General features: G+C 39.9%; 1 protein-coding gene across 1 annotated transcript in view; it reads left to right on the top strand.

The window, feature by feature from the left end:
* LOC140482975 (potassium channel subfamily K member 2-like) overlaps nt 1-14,657 on the top strand; it is a 191,965-nt gene that overhangs the window by 156,288 nt on the left and 21,020 nt on the right. Inside the window, exon 6 of the mRNA XM_072580782.1 lies at nt 6,468-6,654. Coding sequence (XP_072436883.1) covers nt 6,468-6,654 — 187 coding nt within the window. The remainder of the gene's footprint in view (nt 1-6,467; nt 6,655-14,657) is intronic.

Genomic DNA, 14,657 nt, shown 5'->3' with positions numbered 1-14,657 from the left:
GTTTTGGAACCGGAGAGATCTATACCGATAGGATGGTCTCCACCTGAACCAATCTGGAACCAGGGTGGTGACTAGGATTTTAAACTTGTGAGTCGGGGGGAAGGGAAAGGGAGTATGGAGTAAAGTAGAAACATAAGCAGCAGGTTAGCATGTGTGCAGGGTTTAAGTTCGAGGCAGACTAGGAATAAAGCAAAAGGGAAGGATAATTTAGGACAAATTGCTAGAGATGATGGAAATCATGAGGATAAGAAAATTAACATTAAGGTGCTTTACCTGAATGCTCGTAGTTTTCACAACAAAGTAGATGAGTTAACAGCACAAATCATCGTGAATGATTATGATGTGGTAGGCATCACAGAGACATGGTTGCAGGGATTCAGGACTGGCAATTAAACATCCAAGGATTTACAACTTATTGAAAAGACAGGGAAGTGGGCAGAGGGGGCAGGGTTGCCTCGTTAGTTAAGAATGAAATTAAATCTCTGGCACTGAACGAATAGGGTCAGATGATGTGGAGTCTGTGTGGATGGAGTTGAGGAACACAAAGGCAAAAAAAAATGCTGGGACCACTTCCAGCAGTGGTCAGGACCAGGGGCACAAGATGTACTAGGAAATAGATAGGGCATGTCAGAAAGGCAAGGCCACGGTGATCATGGGGGACTGCAATATGCAGGTGGACTGGGTGAAGAATGTTACCGATGGATTCAAAGAAAGGGAAATCATGGAATATTTACAGGATGGCTTTTTGGAATAGCTTGTGATGGATCCCACAAGGAACCAGGCTATTCTGGACCTAGTGCTATGTAATGAGCTAGACTTTATAAAAGATTTTAAAGTAAGGAACACTTAGGAGACAGCGATCATATTATGGTAGAGTTCAGTCTGCAGTTTGAAAGAGCGAAGGCAAAATCAGATGTAATGGTGTTACAATTAAATAAAGGTATTTACAGGCATGAGAGAAGAACTGACAAAAATCGACTGGAAGCAGAGCCTCGTGGGGAAGACAGTAGAGCAACAATGGCAGGAGTTTCTGGGTATAATTGATGACACAGTACAGAAGTTCATCCCAAAGAAAAAATAGATTATCTGGGGAGGATTACACAGCCATGGCTGACAAAGGAAGTCAGGAAATGTATCAAATAAAAAGAGAGAGCCTATAAAGTGGCCAAGAACACTGGGAAATTAGAAGATTGGGAAGACTAGAAAAACAAACAGATGATAATAAAGAGAGAAATAAGGAGGGGATCAAATATGAAGGTAAGCTAGCCATTAATATTAGAAATTATAGTAAAAGTTTCTTTCAATAGTTAAAAAATAACTGAGAGGCAAAAGTAGAAATTGGGCTGCTCCAAACTGATGCAGGAAGGCTCGTGATGGGAGATAAGGAAATAGCTGGGGAACTTAATAAAGACTTTGTATCAGTCTTCACAGTGGAAGACATGAGAAATACCCCAACAATTAAGGAGAGTCAAGGGACAGAGGTCAGTATGGTAACCATTATAAAAGAGAAAGTGCTAGAAAAGCTAAAAGGTCTAAAAAAGTGATAAATCTCCTGGCCCCGATGGGCTACATCCTAGAGTTCTGAGGGAGGTGGCTGAAGAAATAGCGGAGGCTTTGGCTGTGATCTTTCAAAAGTCACTGCAGTCAGGGAAAGTCCCAGATGATTAGAAAATCACTGTTGTAACCCCCCTTGTTCAAGAAAGGATCAAGACAAAAGATGGAAAATTATAGGCTGATGAGCCTAACCTCGGCTGTAGGTAAAATTCTAGAATCCATCATTAAGGATGAGATTTCTAAATTCTTGGAAGTGCAGGGTTCGAACAAGTCAGCATGGATTTAGTAAGGGGAAGTCGTGCCTGACAACCCTGTTAGAATTCTTTGAGGTGTAACAAGTAGATTAGACCAGGGAAACCCAGTGGATGTTATCTATCTAGACTTCCAAAAGGCCTTTGATAAGGTGCCTCACGGGAGGCTGCTGAGTAAGGTGAGGGCCCATGGTGTTTGAGGTGAGCTACAGGCATGGATTGAGGATTGGCTGTCTGACAGAAGGCAGAGAGTTGGGATAAAAGGTTCTTTTTCAGGATTGCAGCAGATGACAAGTGGTGTCACTCAGGGTTTAGTGTTGGGGCCACAGCTGTTCACTTTACATATTAATGATCTGGATGAAGGGACTGAGAGCATTCTGGTGAAGTTTGCCGATGATACGAAGTTAGGCGGACAGACCTCTGAGGAGCTGGGGAGGCTGCAGAAAGATTTAGACAATTTAGGAGAGTGGTCCAAGAAATGGCTGATGAAATTCAAAGTGAGCAAATGCGAGGTCTTTCATTTGGAAAAAAGAACACAGGCATGGACTATTTCCTAAATGGTGAGAAAATTCATAAAGCCAAAGTACAAAGGGATCTGGGAATGCTAGTCCGGGATTCTTTAAAGGTGAACTTTCAGGTTGAGCCCGTGGTTAAGAAAGCAAATGCAACATTGTCAGTTATCTCAAGAGGGTTGGAATATAAAAGCAGCGATGTGCTACTGAGACTTTATAAAGCTCTGGTTAGGCCCCATTTAGAATATTGTGTCCAGATTTGGGCCCCACACCTCAGGAAGGACATATTGGCACTGGAGTGTGTCCAGCGGAGATTCACACAGATAATCCTGGAATGGTAGGCCTAACATACGATGAACGGCTGAGCATCTTGGAATTATATTCATTAAAGTTTAGAAGATTAAGGGGCGATCTAATAGAAACTTACAAGATAATGCATGGTTTAGAAAGGGCGGACGCTGGGAAGTTGTTTTCATCAGGCGGGGGATATTAGGACCCATGGGCATAGCCTTAGAATTAGAGGGGGTCAATTTAGAATGGAAATGAGGAGACATTTCTTCAGCCCAGAGTGGTGGGTCTGTGGAATTCATTGCCATGGAATGCAGTGGAGGCCGGAAAGTTAAATGTCTTCAAGGCAGTGATTGATAAATTCTTAATCTTGCAAGGAATTGAGGGATATGGGGAGAATGCGGGTAAGTGGCATTGAAATGCCCATCAGCCATGATTAAATGGTGGAATGGACTCGAGGGACCGAATGGCCTTACTTCCACTCCTAGGTCTTATGGTCTTATGGTCTTACCTTCCTGGCAGCCCCTGGTCTCCAACATCACCTCTGCTCTGTCTCCCTGGACAGGAAAAGGCCTTGGGCTTCAAAGGTAAGTATTTATACTAAGTACTTACCAGCAACCTCCTGGTCTCCAATGCCACCTCCGCTCCATCTCCCACTGCTCCTGGACAGGAAAAAACACCACTGAAACAACCATACTGTCTTGTCCTGAAATATCTCCAAAAATATCAGTAGGTGTGGTACACAGGAAGAACAATTTCTTCTATATTGTTGCACTGACAGTGGCCACATGTTTACTATACATTGAGGGAGTGGAACCCCTTTGTGTTCAAGGAGATCAGATAATGAACATATATAGGCAGCCCATGGGTCCCTGTACCATGACAAAGTGTATATTGAAGACCTTCTGTCATTACAATCTTGCTGAATGGTCTCCCACTCTCCTCATCTTCCCTCTTCCTGCAGCTTTTCCCACCCCACGTTGCCTCTGGTCATTCTCCCAGTCGTATTTAATTCCCACAGGAAACTCTACCAGAGGTAGAGTTATGTTAGTACATTGCAGTAAATTGCACAATAAGTTCTGTAGATTCAGCCAGAGCTCCAAACCATGCCCCCACCACCGCCTCCCCACTCCAGAGAGTACTGAAACTTTAACTAAGTATACGATACTTCACAAATACTTTCAATTACACCAGCAATTAAATTGCAAATAATTTATTTACATTATACTGTACCTTGTATTTGCCCACTAGGCTTGTTTAAATCACCTTGAGGTCACTTTACATTCTTCACATCAATCACAATTCTACCTAATTTTGTGTTGTCAGCAAACTTGTAAACACTACTGTGATTCTTTCATGCAGATTAGTGACGTACGTTGTGAATAGCTAGAATACAACCACCAATCTCTGTCATTTGTCACTACCTTCCATTATAAAAAAGACCCATTTATTTCCATTCTTTTTGTCGTCTACTAATCAATTCTCAATTCATGCCAGTGTATTACCCCCAATACCATGTGCTACAATGTTCCATATGAACCTCCTTAAATATGACTTTACTAAATCCTGGTTTTGGGTTGGGCTACTTCACTTTCTATCACAAAGAAGAATTCTATCATATTATGGTCAATCTTCCGTGAAGGACCTCGAACAAGATGATTAATTAACATATTCTCATTGCACAATGCCAGATCATGGATAACCCAGAGTGAGAGGATTTGAGTACAGGAGCACGGATGTCTTGCCACAATTGTACAGGGCTTTAGTGAGACCATACCTGAAGTATTTGAGGAAGGTTGTTTTAGAAATGGAGAGAGTGCAACTAAATTTGACCAGACTGTTTCCTGGGATGATAGAACTAATATGAAGAGAAACTCAAGTAGCTAAGATGGTATTCATTGGGATGCAGAAGAATGAGGGGGGATTCACAAAGAAACCTATACAATTCTAACAGGACTAGACAGAGTAAATGCAGGGACAATGTTCCAGATGACTGGGGAATTGGTAACCAGGGGTTACAGACTAAGGATAAAGAGTATGCATTTTTTGGACTGAGATGAGGAGAAATTTCTTCATCCAAAGGGTGGTGAGCCTGTGGAATTCTCTACCATAGAAAGCAGTTGAGGATAAAACATTGGATGTTCTTAAGAGGGAGTTAGATATCATTATTAGAGCTGAAGGGACTCAAGGGATATGGGGAGAAAGCAGGAACAGGGTACTGAGTAAGATGATCAGCTCTGATCATATTGAATGGTGGAGCAGACTTGAGGGACAGGAATTGGCCTATTTTCTACGTTTCTAACCTGTTCACCAGTTGGATCCTAAATATACCGATCTGAAATAAATCTTGGACACGCTCCAAGAATTTATCCATCACAGTATCATTGCTAATGTCATTTCCCCAGGCTATAAAGTTAGATTAAAGTTAGCCACAATTATTGGAGTATGCGTTTTTCTTGTTTAATGCCTTGCCCTTCCTTACTACTGTTTGGCAGACTACAGGCAACATGCATCCCTTGTTGATCCCACCAGCCAGACTGATTCGACATCAAAATCTTATAAACCCTTATTCTCTTAGTATTGTACTGATTTTATCCTTCACTAGCAATACCACCCATCTTTTTCCTTTGGACTTGTCTTTCCTAATTATTGATTTACCTTGGATATTCATTTCTTAGCCTTGATCACTCTGCAACCATGTTTCCATAGTCACAATTATAACATATACATTTACAGCTATTTGTGATATTACTTTGTTAATCTTTATGCCATTTAATGTTATATTCAGCTGATCTCTCCTTGGTAAAATAGACATTGTTTGGGTCACCTTTCTTTCTGTGTTCTCCAGGTTGAAGGATTGCACTTGTGTGATTGCACAAATTCTCAAATGCCACTTCAGTGACATATTGAGGGAGTTTTTTTAACCTTTGTATTACTTCACACATTGATGCCTTGAATAATTAAGATATCTGTGAAAGTTGGTGATTTTGTTTTAGAATATGTTAGAACCAAAACCAAGACAATTTGCCAATGATCAGATCCTAATGGAGAGTTCAACTGAGCTATATAGTGAAATTGCATGAGTAAGATTTCCAACTTTGCCATTGTGGACTTAGAACCCCTCTGTGCGTCTTGTATTTTTCAATGTCTAGTCAATACCATGGTGGAATTTTCATTACAGTTCCTGTCTCCCTCTGCCTCTCTCTCTCTTGCTCTCCTTGGTAATTTAATAAAGTAGCATTGATAATACAGTTACTGGATTTATGGGGCTGGAAATTGATTACAGTGTGTTTAAGAGCAGGGGGTGTTCATAACTCACCTGTGCCCTTTGCCATTCTGCCAAAGTATATCATTAAAGTGATTTCAGTATTCAGCCAGCATGATTTGCATGAATAGTTAGCTGAACAATCATGGCTATTGCTTAGCCATAGCGAAACGAGCACATGTTCCAGAAAGACTCCTGCTTGATCTTAGAGGGGAGCTGTTGAATTACATTTCCACAATTCTGGACATGGGAAATGGAACACCAGGTGAGAGAAAGAGCTCCCAGGATTCATAATGCTATGCTGGACGTATCATTAATAGTTCAGTTACCATGTCCTTCTTGAACATGAGTCAGTTCAGGCAAAGTCTCTGACTGATTGCAAAAAAATGTGATCCCAAAAATCTTGGGTGACTAAGGCATTTTATCTGAAACCCCAGTAGCACAACTGTCTGCGCTTGGTACTTCAGTAGCATGAACACCAGATCAATTTTGCAATAATTTGTTGGTCTACAAACCTGAGATATAACATTTTGAGATAAAAGCTCAGGGGGTAGAAGATAATTGCATGTTTTAGAAATGATTTCCCCTCTTTTGCAGGAATGGAAAATCAGTCAAACCAAAATTCGTGTCATCTCCACTTTAATATTCATACTGTTTGGATGTCTGTTGTTTGTGGCTATCCCTGCAATCATTTTTAAACATATTGAAGGCTGGACAGCTTTGGAGTCTATCTACTTTGTTGTGATCACCTTGACAACGATTGGATTTGGGGATTTTGTAGCAGGTAAGCTTTGCCTATGTCTGTTATTGTATATTAATTAAACTTTGTCAGATCTGTATTTGGGAGGTTTATGATGGGCTGTTGGTTACAAACACCTTTTTACCCCTTAAGCTGTTGTTTATCTCATTGTTGTGCACAAAGTGACTACTGCGATGTATGACTTGAAAATATCTTATCCAAACATCTTTCAAACATTTCACTGGGCTGTGAAGCACCTCTAAGGATTGGAAAAGTGTTATTTTATTGTAAGCAAATTTTATTTGATATGAATTATTATAGAACATAGAACATTATAGCGCAGTACCCTCGATATTGCACCAAACTGTGAAACCAATCTGAAGCCCATCTTACCCGCACTATTCCATTTTTGTCCATATGACTATCCAATGACCATTTAATGCCCTTAAAGTTGTCAAGTCTACTATTGTTGCAGGCAATGCATTCCATGCCCCTACTACTCGCTGAGTAAATAAACTACCTCTGACATCTGTCCAATATCTATTACCCCTCAATTTAAAGCTATGTCCCCTTGTGATAGCCACCATCGAGGAAAATACCCTCTGATTATCTTATAAGTCTCAATTAAGTCACCTCTCAACCTTCTTCTCTCCAACAAAAACAGGTGGCAACTTTCAGGGACCTATGTACGTGGACACCAAGATCCCTTCATTCATCCACACTTCCAAGAATGTTACCATTAGCTCTGTACACTGCCTTCCTGTTGCTCCTTCCAAAATGAATCACCTCACACTTTTCAGTATTAAACACCATTTGCCACCTCTCAGCCCAGCTCTGTAACTTATCCATGTCCAAATGTAACCTACAACATCCTTCTTCACTGTCCACAACTCTACCGATCTTCGTGTCATCCGCAAATTTACTATCCTCTAAGTCCTTACCCAGGCCATTTATAAAAATAACAAACAGCAGTGGATCCAAAACAGATCATTGCATTACACCACTAGTAACTGAACTCCAGGATGATCATTTCCCATCAACCACCACCCTCTGTCTTCTTTCAGCTTGCCAATTTCTGATCTAAACTGTTAAATCACCTCAATCTCATACCTCCATATTTTGTGCAATAGCCTACCATGGGGAACCTTATCAAACGCCTTACTGAAATCCATATACACCACATCAGTTGCATTACCCTCATCCACCTGTTTGGTCACCTTCTCAAAGAACTCAATAAGATTGGTGAGGCATGATCTACCCTTCACAAAACCATGCTGACTATTCCTAATCAACTTATTCCTTTCTAGATGATTATAAATCCCATCCCTTATAACCTTTTCCAACACTTCTCCCACAGTTTGATCAAGGTTCATTGGTCAAAAATGATCAGCGTTGTCTCGACTCTCCTTGAACAAGGGAACAAAATTTGCTATCCTCCAGTCTTCTGCCACAATTCCTGCAGACAATGATGACATAAAGATCAAAGCCAAAGGCTTGACAATCTCCTCCCTGACTTCCCAGAGAATCCTAGGATAAATTCCATCCGGCCCAGGGGACTTATTTACGTTTACACTTTACAGAATTGCTAACACCTCCTGCTGTGAAACTCTGTCCCATCCAGTCTGGCAGCCTGTATCTCAATGTTCTCCTTGCTAACCTCATCTTTTTCTAGTGTGAATACTGACGAAAAATATTCATTTAGCGCTTCCCCATTTCCTATGACTCCACATACAACATCCTGCTACTGTCCTTGATTGGCCTTAATCTTGCCAGAGTCAATCTTTTATTCATAATATACCTATAGAAAACCTTAGGGTTTTCCTTGATCCTATCTGCCAATGACTTCTAACGTCCCCTCCTGGCTCTTCTAAGCTCTCTCTTTAGGTCTTTCCTGGCGAACTGTAAATCTCAAGTGCACTAACTGAACCTGCACATGTCATCCTAACGTAAGCCTTCTTCTTCCTCTTGACAAGAGATTCAACTTCTTTAGTGAACCACGGCTCCCTCGCTCGACAACTTCCACCCTGTCTGACAGGTACATACTTAGCAAGGACACACAGTAGCTGTTCCTTGAATAAACTGCACATTTCAATTGTGCCCATCCCCTGAAGTTTCCTTCCCCATCCTATGTATCCTAAATCTTGACTAATTGCATCATAATTGCCTTTCTCCCAGCTATAACTCTTGCCCTATGGTATATACCGATCCCTTTCCAGCACTGAAGTAAACATAGCCGAATTGTGGTCACTATCACCACAGTGCTCACCTACCTCCAAATCTAACACCTGGCCTGGTTCATTACCCAGTACCAAATCTAATGTGGCCTCACCCCTTGTTGGGCTGTCTAAATACGGTGTCAGGAAACCCTCTTGCACACATTGGACAAAAACTGACCCATCTAAAGCACTTGAACTTCAGTATTCCCAGTCAATATTTGGAAAGTTAAAGTCCCCCATAACAACTACCCTGTTGCTGTCACTCCTGTCAGAATCATCCTTGCTATCCTTTCCTCTACATCTCTGGAATGATTCGGAGGCCTATAGAAACTTCCTTTTCCTGTTTCTGACCTAAGCCCATACTACCTCAGTAGACGAGTCCTCAGATGTCCTTTCTGCAACCAAAATACTGTCCTTGACTAACAATGCCCCCTCCACCTCCACTCTTTTACTATCTTTTCTGTTCTTACTGCAACATCTAAATCCCACAGCCTGCAACAACCTCTCACTGCTCTACCCATGTCTCCGAAATGGCCACAACATTGAAATCCCAGATACCAACCCATGCTGCAAGTTCACCCACCTTATTTTGGATCCTCCTGGCGTTGAAATAGACACACTTCAAACTAATTTCTTGCTTGCCGGTGCCCTCATGTGATCTTGAAACTCTATTTTGGACCTCATTGCTCTCAACCTCCTTTATACTTGAACTACAGTTTGGATTCCCTTTCCCCTGCTGAATTAGTTTGAAGCCACCCTGAGAGTATTAGCAAACCCTCCCCACCTCAGGATATTAGTACCCCTCTGGTTCAGGTGAAGACCATCCTGTCTGTAGAGGTCCCACCTACCCCACACAGAACCCCAATTATCCAGGAATCCAAAACCCTCCCTCCTGCACCATCCCTGTAGTCACATGTTCAACTCCTCTCTCTCTCTCTCTCTCTCTCTCTCTCTATTCCTCACCTTGCTAGCACGTGGCATGGGAACAGGCCAGAGATAACAACTCTGTTTGACCTTGCCCAAAGCTTCCACTCTAGCTCCCTGAAATTCTGTCTTAAATCCCCATCTCTCTTCCTACCTATGCCATTGGTGCCTATCACCAATTATCACTAGAACACATTGAAGTTGATAAAATAGTTTACTTGTGTTGATTTGAAGTTGCTTGCTTTTAATCTCTGCTTATTCAAATGCAAATCCTGCAAGAAATACCTCCTGTACTGTGTTATTGAAATAGCTCAATTTTAACAACAATTTTAACAATTGTTTTTAAAGAGAATAAGCATGACATTAAATTAATTGTAAATTGTTGTAAGGGAAACACTTACAATTTAGGTTAATAAGCCACCTGAAATCAAAGAACTATCTTCCAGCGAATTATAAAATTGAAAGACCGAAAAGATCCAATTTAGTATATGTCACGAGAAGCATAAAGAATGTCAATGAGGAAATCTAAGACATTAATTGTACATTTCATGGTAATTCTCTGTTGCTGGCAATGTATGTCCGGGAAATGTATAAAATGTAATGTTAAATTGGCTAAAGTATTTTAAAATTAAACTTCTAAAATTTAAAGAACATAAAAATGTAGTAAAGAGTAAAAAAAGCAGCACAAATATTAAGTAAATACTTAAATAATAGTCTAGTTTGGCCTGGATCCTGCTTCAAAAAGCGATATAATTTCCAGATTGGGGCTGTGGAGGAAAAGGGTCCTACCTACATATCCATTATATCAAGCTGCCTTTCTAGATAAGTTATTGAGCATTGTCTGGATTTCTGGCCATTACTTCCTTGTAAACCTTGAAAGGAATCCTACTGAATGTTGACTTGAGTTCTGTTGAACAGAAAATGCTGGAGATAGTCAGCCAGTATCATAGCATCTGCGAAGAGAAAAACAGAGTTAACATTTCAGGCCGATAACCTTTCATGCGAACTACAAGTGATAAGTTAAAGATGTAACAGATTTTAAGGATGTACAAAGGCAGCAAAAGGGAATGGGGCCAAATAAGAAAAGGCAGAAGAAATGAAATGAGTAAAGAGTTGATGGTACAAGGCAAAAGAGAGTGGTGTTGGGACAAGTAAAGAAACAATAGATGTGTCCAGAGGGGTTGTAAATGATAGAATCACGAACAGCTGCAATTCAAAAGTAAAAATAAACTCAAAAACATGTAAAACAAATAGGAAACAAATGCAGGCAGTGGTTAACATCTGAAATTGTTGAACTCAAAGAAGCTGAGCACAGAGAGGTCAGAGTGCAAATTGAGTGGAAAATTAAAATGCTCTGTTGAAGTAGCTGTCACTAAAGTGATCAATCAAAGTATTGAGGACTTTATTTATGAGCTGTACAGCTCTTTTAAGAGTTGAAGAAACTTTCTACTAATTTTCTTCAGGATGAGAAAGGCCTTTGGGTAGCCAGGTAAAGTGTCTGTCGGCCACATCTCTTTCCTTTGGTAGATCAGGAGGGACATGTTTGCAGGCAAGAGACTGCCCACCTCAGCAGGTTCCTGGCCACCCCCCAGCTGTTTGGAACCAGGAATGTGTTCTTTACCAAACCACACCAAGGGGATACTAATGGACGGAAGTTCCATTTCACCACATTTTAGAAACTATAGCTTTTTGGCTGCAGTGTTTCAATATCATAATAAGGAAATGTAACTTCATAAATGAAAGAAAGGAACAAAGAGTAATGACACATGAAAGTTTCTCTCACTGAAAAGATGTGATACCTGTGCTGGGACAAATCTTGGTCAATATATTTTTGTGCCTGAGGCTGGAAGAGTACACTTTTCCTCTAGTCCAACTGCCCTATAGCTCACAAATAAAATAAAAAATACTTACCCCAGTTAACAAAATGACTAATTAAGTACCTTATTGGTTTTAAATTTTAAAAATCTAAATTAAACTAAAAGATCTATCAACAAAATTTCTTAATAAACTCAGTTATTGACTTATTATCAAAACAATACTCATTCAATGAAGATACAATAAGTGGTTAACAGGCGCAGTCACTAATATAGAAGTATGAATTCCTATCCTTCTAAATATTCCCAAAACACACATGCATTTAAACAATTAAGGAAAACAGAAATACAAAAATAAAATAATTTTCTCTGCACAGTTTGGCTTTCTGAAAAGAAAACCTTTGGCTGATATTTTTTTCTTGAGGATGAAAAGATAAAGCACAGAATGTTATGAAGCCTGTTACTCGAATGTTCTGTCACATGTAGTTGAGGCACTAATCATGTATGATTATCTTTGGAATCTTTCAGCCACATCTTGCTCAGGAAACATTAGTCCCTCTAATCACTCCTTCAGGAGAACAAGTTTTACTCTGAACTTGGAGAAAGTGAGGACTGCAGATCTCACTGCCTGATCTGCTGTCCTTTTCCAGCGCCACCCTTTACCCTGAACTCAACAAGAGGGTTTTATTTTCAGAAATGGGAGAAATCAGCTGGGCAGCTTTTTATTACAGGCTTTTTGTTCTTCAGCTGATAAACAGAATCAATCCTTCAGTCACTGTTCTAGCAACTCAACCAGGCATCTGTATCAGTGATGTGACTCCAAAGGAAGCCTTGTTTTTTTTTAAAAGAAGAGGTCTCAGCAGCAAACATAGTGAATGCTGGAGAAACTCAGTAGCATCTGTTGAAACATTAATAGTGATTCCCTCTCCACAGATGCTGCCAGCTGAAGAATTTCTTAAGCACTTTCTGTGTTTGCTTAAGATTTCCTGCATTTGCATTATTTTGCTTTTAATCAGTTCTTAACAACCTATTTTAAAGAACCAGCTCAACTTATTTACACAAAACTTAAAGTGATGAAACAAATAATGGGACTGGACAGGTTAGATGTGGGAAGAATGTTCCGGATGTTGGGGAGGTCCAGAACTAGGACTCGCAGTCTAAGAATAAGCAATAGACCATTCAGGACTGATTAGGAAGAATTCCTTCACTCAGAGTTGTAAACCAGTGGAATTCCCTACCACAAAGCTGTTGGGGCCAATTTGTTAGATATATTCAAGAGGGAACTGGACATGACCCTTGCAGCTAGAGAGATTGAGGGGTATAGAGAGAAAACGGGAATGGGACGCTGAAATTTCATGATCAGCCATGATCATATTGAATGGTTTGAAGGGCCAACTGGCCGATCCCTGCAGCTATTTTCTATGTAAATCCATTTTTCCACAGTCCTTCAAAACCTAAGCCTTAGATCATAGAGATGTACAGCACAGAAACAGACCCTTTGGTCCAATGAGATATCATTCCTATCCTTCTAAATATTCCCAAAACACACATGCATTTAAACAATTAAGGAAAACAGAAATACAAAAATAAAATAATTTTCTCCGCACAGTTTGGCTTTCTGAAAAGAAAACCTTTGGCTGATATTTTTTTCTTGATGGATGACGATGAGATATCTTAAATTAATCTAGTCCCATTTGTCAGCTTTTGGCCCTTATCCTTCTAAACCCTTGCTATTCATACACCCACCCAGATGTCTTTTAAATGTCGTAATGGTATCAGCTACAACCACTTCCTCTGGCAGTTCATTCTATACACACACCACTCTCTGCATGAAAAAGTTGCCCTTTAGGTCCATTGTAAATCTTTCCCCTCTCACCTTAAACCTATGGACTCCCCCAGCCCAGTCTTCCAAGATATTCATACATATGATATCTTTGTGACAATGTGCACAAATGTATTTACTTATATTTGAGGGAACAACATTTGTTAATAATACCAAATTGGAAGCACTGTGAATTATGTTGACATTGCAAAAGACAGTAAAGAATAAAGATGTGCTAGCAGGACAGATGGACAAAGGAAAGATACATTTCAGTGTAGTGAACTCTCAAGTGATAAATTTTAGAAGTTACAACAGAGCAAGGAAATATGGTACACTTCAAATCACAAAATTTTAAACTGGGTCAATGTGCAGAGCATTTAGTTGTGAAGGTACAGAGCCATTAAACAAGATTGTATGAATAGAGAAAGATGCGCCAGGTTCTTGTTTATGTTAGCATGTAGCGGCCAAAGATACAAAACCAACGGGGTAATGTTCAACCTGTCCAAGAAGTTGATTCAGCAGGTGGGGGACTGTGTAGGTTTTAGACACCCCTTTGTAGTATATAAAAAGATTTAGTTTAGATTCACCAGAAAGTTTCCAGGGTTGGGGAAGTTACTTTGGAAATGAAAAGTGAGAAGTTTGGTCTGTTTTTAAGAGCTGAAATAGTAGCGGAGTGACTTTGTATAACATATCAAATAGATAGGAATAATTCAGTTAGATAAGCAATAAAGTCCATGAATTTAAATTGTCATTAAACAACAGAATATAGGTCAGCCAAAAGATCTGTTTTTCTGTGAACATTTAAGATTCTGACATTGATACAGGCTACCTTGGATGACAAGGCACTGTATAGTTAAACTATATTTTTGGGATTTTTCATTGCTCTGTTGTTAATTCTGTTCAATTCTGGGGTGATTGACAGTGTGAAATATGCGAGAATTACTTCCTAGAGATGAAGGATATTTTTATTAGAAATTATTTGACAAGATAGTGTGAAAATAAACTGAACCTATTTTTGTACTTTAAGGAAGCTCATCCATCTAATCCTTTGCCATCTTCAGACCTCTCCAAGATCTTGTCCTAGCTTATCTCTACAAGATCCGAGTTTGCCTTCCTGTATTGTTTGATTTTGTGTTCCTTTGTGCACCCTGTTCTCTTCAGAGACATGATAGAGTCATGAGCTATTTTGGTCTTACTTTTTAAAGATTGTACAGTCACTTTCCTTAACTCATCTGGCACTGCTCACCAGTTGTACCTTTATTTGCCTTAGGC

This window comes from Chiloscyllium punctatum, chromosome 11 (assembly GCF_047496795.1).
Source record: "Chiloscyllium punctatum isolate Juve2018m chromosome 11, sChiPun1.3, whole genome shotgun sequence".
Lineage (NCBI taxonomy): Eukaryota > Metazoa > Chordata > Chondrichthyes > Orectolobiformes > Hemiscylliidae > Chiloscyllium > Chiloscyllium punctatum.
Note: the sequence above shows the minus strand (reverse complement) of the source record. Positions and strands in the feature narration are given on the sequence as shown.